Raw genomic sequence first — 6,721 nt, forward strand, 5'->3', positions numbered from 1 at the left:
TAGATTAGATGCCTCTGTATATGAATTGACGTGACAACTGTGTATCTATCGGTCATTTTCCTTGGTAAGTAAATAATATTTCAGATGTAGTCATATTACATCAAACTCATGTTACATACCTGTACAGTGATCAACAATATTTCTTGAGTTCTGTAAGCACATGTGAAAATGACAAAAAAAATAGGCATATCCCCTTTTAAAATTAAGAAGTAACCTTTCTACAGGAAAAAATACATAATAAAGATTGACACAACTAAGAAAACCTTAGTAAGTATCTTTTGAACATTAGTATATATGACTTATCTCTGGAAGCATATATGATCTTAATGTAGCAATGCTTTGAGATAATATGTTGTTAATACAAGTGTTTGTCACTTAATCTGTATGTTTTCTTTAGGTCACAAATGGATAACCTGACATTCAGATACAGTGTACTCTTAGTGGAGGGACTGCAAGTTACACCACAGTCCAGCAAGCTCACGTTCATTTTTCTGTTGATGGCTTATGTCTTTGCAATGATGTCTAACATTGGGATTTTGATTCAGATCTCAGCAGAAAAAAGTTTACACCAGCCTATGCACATTCTTTTCTGTCACTTGCCAGTGAGTGATATTATGGGAGTAAATCTCCTTATACCACGTTTACTGAAGGACTTATTAACAGACCCTTCTGAGCGCTACATCACATATGTGGAGTGTGTTTTCCAAGCAATCTTTACACATTTATTTGGAACAACATCCCATACTATTCTAATGATCATGGCCTTTGACAGATATGTGGCCATATGCAATCCACTGCGATACCCAACTATAATGAGCAATAAAATGATAGTTAGACTGTCAGCAGGAGCCTGGGGTGCTGCAGTAGTTCCGGTGGGAATTCTGATCGGCCTCAGTGTGCGTCTGTCTCACTGCAGATCTGTGATTCAAAACCACTTTTGTGACAACCCTTCACTATTTAAACTGTCCTGTGAAAGTACAGTAGTTAATAATATATATGGATTAACTTTTACTGTGGTTTTACTCACCTCCTCAATGGGGTGGGTGTTATTGACATATCTCAGAATAGTGATGGTATGTATAAAAAGCAAAAACAAAGCAACCAACACCAAAGCAATAAAAACCTGCAGCACTCATTTGGCTGTTTATGTAATCTTGATGGTCTTTGGTTTTGTTCCAATTTTTCTTTATCGTTTTTCTGATTATGTTGAGAGTAGGAAGTTTGGGAGTATATTGTTTCATGTTATACCACCAGGATTGAATCCCATCATATATGGTTTACAAGTCAAGGAAATAAGACAGCAAATGTTCAAACTTTGCAGAAAAAAAGTTTACTCTAACTGATTTTCATTTATTTACATATTCATGTAAGGAAGTACCCAAATGTAATGATGTATAAGCATGATGTGAAATGTGAAATATAGGCCTACTTTAATATGTATTTTACAGGAGCTTCTTTATATCATTTCTTGTATATATAATTGTGACAAAACAGTTAAGAAATAGTACAATACATCATACAATTCATGGATATAGACTAAAGTGCATAATATACAACTGGTAAAGACTGAATAAATAAAAATAATTACAGTTAATTTGTTATTTTCTTAATTTCATACATTATGTTACAGAGGATGCATTGTAGCAAAAAGAAATGCATTCAGGATACTGTACATTAGGATTATGTGATTTGCAAAGACTGAAAAGGTTCAGAAGGTTCAACTTTTTATCCCACTTTTGTATCAAAAGTGAAAAGACTCCTTTAGGGCACAGCCACAGGTCACCAGTGCAGGGTAGTAACTAATTACATGTAGGCCTAATCTGGATTACAAAATCTAATTCCAAAAAATAAGTACTTGTAATTAAATTGTATTGCATTTTAAAATACTCATAATCAGACCACAGTTACTTTTTATTGTCTACATGATTTCATGTTATTCTCACAGTGGCATGCAGAAAATTATTCATAATTCATTGGCAGTTTCCTATTTAAAAAAGCCTGCTACTTAAATATGTTCAGAAAGTCTTCCAGGTTTGTGGAATTGCACACACAGAGCCACTAGTCATGAGCCTCTCACTGAAAATGTCTCTGCAAGGAACGAGATGCTGCGTTGGAAGTAGTTACACTATGAGAACACTTCTGAATGTTTGCATCTTGAGGCACCCCGACAAGCAATTTTGCGTTTAAAAGATGTCTAATAGCTGTCCAAACACAGCCATGATGTCTAGGCTAAACCAAGGCAAAATTTGGGCTGTCAGTGAAAATTTAATAGACGTCTAACCATAGCCCAAGAATAGTCATCAACGCACAGGCTATGCATTGAACATGTCAAAGAAATTAAACGCCTTGTAATCACTGTAAACTTTGCTTACATGATGGAATATCATTCATCTCACAAGTTATTTTGGCAAAAACTACATGTAACCAAATTCAAAGTTATTTTGGCTAGAAGTGGGTTCCTCATAGCCAGACTATATTGGGTCTATAGTTAACCTAGACGGTGAAGTGACAGCGTTTGCTTGCTTGGACATGTGAAATCAGTCCAATGGCATGGCGGGACATCATCCTTTTGCGTGTGACGTCACGACCTGGAAGCCAGAAATGTGCAGAGAAGACCAGCACACCACATCACATACACCTTGTAGTGAAACTCCTGCATATACCTTTAGAAGCCGCCATACTCCTAGTAAAGTGCACTCTGACAGCCATGGGTGAAGGCTGACTGCACGCCTCACATGCAAGAGAGATAGCCTTGACTATCCACCTGCTTATTGTCTGTTTGGTTGCTGGAGAACCTTTCTTGGGCGTACCAAAACAGACAGAGCGTATCTTGGGCGTATCTTCCACAGAGCAACTCTGTAGACACTGTAGACAGATTCAGTTTCCCCTGGTCTGATGTCTGATATGGAGAAGGACAAAAGGCTTATAAGATTATAGATCATGCTGCTATACCAGAATATTAAGAATATCAAGCTTATAAATCCTGCTTCGATTAAGTCTTCCACATAATTTGTAGCTTATAGAAACAAACAAATTTAAAGCATATAACCACCAAAACCTCAAGGCAACTGCACCTTATCTCGGCTTTGTACAATGCATTTTGAAAATCAGAGGATGTTCTTTGAAGTCTTGCAAACCTCCTTCATTACCTAGCATCCGTTGAGTTTGGTCGATCAGTAAAAGTAATTTGGTAACAGATGGCTAAAAATTGATGGATTCCACCAACAACCCCCCTCATGCAAAAACTTGATGGATTCTGCACAAAACACCTAGGCTGCGTGATTTTAGGTTCAAAACTAAGAAATACACAAAAAGACGACAACTTTGAAGCACTATTCATTTTGTACCTACAATATTCTAAGATCAGAGTAACTTTACAGTTACCTACACAATGTGTAGAATACTAGACATCAATATAACACGCCGTCAAATTATATTTGAAAGGATTATTGTTGCTTCCATTGACATGAGTATATTTTTCAAACTTCAGTATAAATGTTTTTTGCTAGTATTCATTTGTATTTAAATGTCAGAAACATAAAATAAACATATGGTTGAAAACACTGAACTGTTGTCAGTGCTGAGCACATCCGTCTCTGGCTCAGTGCCAGCCAAAGTGCGTACGCAGATTTTAATTTAGCAGTTGACAACGTGACACACTGAATGTTTTAATCACACCGGTGTGATCGTATGCTTCAAAGGTTTAATTATCAAATGTAAAAAATATTTTTGCTTTTTGGAAGCTGCATTCAAATCCAGAGTACTGGCAACATGTGAATAGCGGCACAATTAAAAAGTGAGGGTATGCTGAAGATTAAAATATAGAAGTGCCAGTATTGCGTACCGGTGTTTACCTGGGACAGGAGGTTTCTCCTGACAGGAATCTCCCATGGAGAGCCATCAAAGAGAGACATATAGGGCCCTATCTTGCACCCAGCGCAATTGACACCTATGCATGTATCATTCCTATTTTGCACCCGACGCACAGCGGACTTTTCCCTCCACAGACGCACGTCGGTAAATTAGGGAATGAACTTGCGCTCCCGGGGGTGGTTCAGCGAAAAGAGGACACGTGTTCTGGCACAAACGTTCCCTGGTGCTATTTTGCAGTTTCAGAAAACAATTCCGCCACAGACCAGGAAAAACCTAGTCTAAAGTCAGTGGCGCATTATTCAGATGCTATTTTAAGGGCGCATGCTTGGCCATAATGTAGCGTGTGCACAACGCGCATACACTTTGCTTATCTCATCTACACAGACGCAGCAGTTGCCATTTTTGCAAACCATACATAATTACGAGGAAAAATATTCCACATGAGGGAAATCATTGTGGTGTCCATGAAGATGTGAAAAAATAGGCATAAATCTAGCTTACACATTTACCCAAATTATTATACACCTGTTTAACCAAAGCTAATTTGGGTGGGTTTCTCCCATCCTCATACAATGTCACTTCTCTGTCTTTTACGGCCCTGATGAGAACGTTGGTCTCCTCGGCTGTGAACCGCTCCTGGTGTGCGCCTGGCAAATCCGCCTTTATAATAGCAATCCGCCATGGAACAGTGGAACAGCCCTAGCGGAGCTGGATGCGTGAGAGAGAACCAGAGCGGACAGTGTGTCATTTCTTGAGATGGACAAAATAAGTCCACTTCCGCCTAGCCAAAGTCTCCATAGTCTCCATTTACCAGGCCTCAAAATGGTGTCTGGTCTCTGATTTAAGTACCCAGGGATATAAACTGCTCTCAGCAAGAGCAGACTGCCCTGGGTCCACAGGAGGATCTGGTGTGCTAGTTTGTAAAATGGGTGTGACCGCAGACCCCCATCCCCCACCCCCACCTTAGGCATCACCCCATACCCATGCTCCTTCAACCCCATAATCGATGAATAGTTGGAGACATGGGGTCTGAAGACACAGGCAGAAAATGGTTCTCCTCATTGTGGAGATAAAAAAAGAAATGGCAGGCCCCAAATGGAGGTTTCACTTTGCTAGGCAGAAAGCGATGATCAAGATTGCTTTTAGGACAAGCGTCCTGCCACTCAGCTGGCCAGTCGATTTTAAACTTGGCCACAGCACGAGTGACAAACTCCAGCAGCTCCTCATATGCAAGAGTGAGGAGTTGAGTCCTCAAACTCTGCCTTGATGCTGAACACATCAACCTCCTCAGAGCTGGATAGCTGCAGCACCGTGCCTTCACTCGGATGGAAGAAACCGCTGAGCATGCTTCTGACACTTGAGAGAAGACATTAAATGTAGCAGTTGAGGGCAGAGAAAAGGCAGTGCCCGTCTCTAACCCCACTACTAGATCCATCTGCAATCCCTATGATCTAAGTCGCCGCTCTGCCTCAGCAAAAGCGGGTCCCGAACCGTGAGGACCGCGTGTCTGAGTGCCCTCCTTGAAGAGCAACAGGCGGGAGTGGAGCATCCATAGCGGCAGACATTAACAATGACCGTGCATTCTCCGCTCCAATACAAACAACACTTAACTTGTGTATATCCCTCCCCTTGATGTAGTGTGGGCAGGGAGGAGCACATTGTTTGAATTGTCGCTTGCTCATCATAACTAAATGTTTTTTTTGTTTTTTTTATGGGACAAACAAACAGTAAATAAGACATACAGATCACACAGATAACTTGCTGAAGGCACAGAAGCTGACATTGTTTTGTGCGCTCTATAGCTTCCTTTTTTGTTAGCTGAACCTCTTTGACCTAATATACTTACTTGAGATTTTAAGCGAATAAGTTTAAAATAAGTAAAAATTAAGTCAATAAATAAAGAAATAATTGAGTTTACAGTGTAACGTGTATAATCAGTTTTGGTTTTGTGTTCATTGTGTTCTGTTCCTGTTTGCCAGTGTTTCCTATGCTGGTTTGTCTCCATGGTCATTGATTAAGTTATGCAGATGTTTCTTGTTACGTTAACGATCTCTGTGTGGTTATATAAGCCCTCAGTTCTAAAGCGGCTGGACCAATCAGACACACAGTTATTCATTATATTTAACAGATGTATCAAGACCATAACAAGTAAAGGTCCAAGCAGGCGCAGAGATGTCTGCTCTCCCACTGATCAGTTTTTATTCCCCCCGGCTTCATGTAACCTTATCTATACCATGCTTCCTTGTCAATTGGCTGCTAATAGCCCAATTGGAACGGGAGCTATGTGCCCACAGATGCAGGCTTCTCAGCCTTCTGTAAAATCTGGGCTTTGGGTAGAGCTTGCTGCTCCCCAGCCAACAAATTTTGTTCCTGGGGGCAGTCTTCGAATGTGAATGGAGGCTTGGCTCTCACAGGAGTGTGCCTTGAAAATCAGGAGATTTGGCAATTTTGCACTCTCAACCAGAGTTTTGGAACCTGCACATTTGGCCCCTCAACGGGAACCATCAGGCCTTCCCCAGGAAGTTATGAGAAAGATTTCAGAAGCGAGGGCCCCTTCCACAAGGTGCTTTTATGCCCAGAAATCAGAAATGGTCTGTTTTCTCAGGCTGGTGCTTAGCTTGGAAAATAGACCTGGCTAAATGCGAAAATGTGTAAGTTCTCATGTTTCTGCAGAAGATGCTGGACGGTGGGCGCGCCCCCTCCATGCTAAAAATATACATCAATTGGGAAACATTACCTGTTTGTTAATTTTCTCAGGGGGGCTAGGAGGTTGAATCTTGAACCCTCCCTGCCTGTGGTTGGTCCCATCATGGGACCTCTCCACAGTCCTTAGGTCACTTTGGGACCC

General features: G+C 40.7%; 1 protein-coding gene across 1 annotated transcript; it reads left to right on the forward strand.

The window, feature by feature from the left end:
• Positions 1–404: 404 nt before the first annotated feature.
• LOC311097950 (olfactory receptor 2D2-like) lies at positions 405–1,343 on the forward strand (the record flags this gene model as incomplete). Its single annotated transcript, XM_084137961.1, has 1 exon — positions 405–1,343. The coding sequence occupies one exon, from the start codon at positions 405–407 to the stop codon at positions 1,341–1,343; it is 939 nt and encodes a 312-aa protein (XP_083994087.1).
• Between the last annotated feature and the right edge of the window lie 5,378 nt (positions 1,344–6,721).

Source organism: Abramis brama (assembly GCF_963993115.1).
Source record: "Abramis brama genome assembly, chromosome: 15".
In the NCBI taxonomy this organism is placed as follows: Eukaryota; Metazoa; Chordata; class Actinopteri; order Cypriniformes; family Leuciscidae; genus Abramis; species Abramis brama.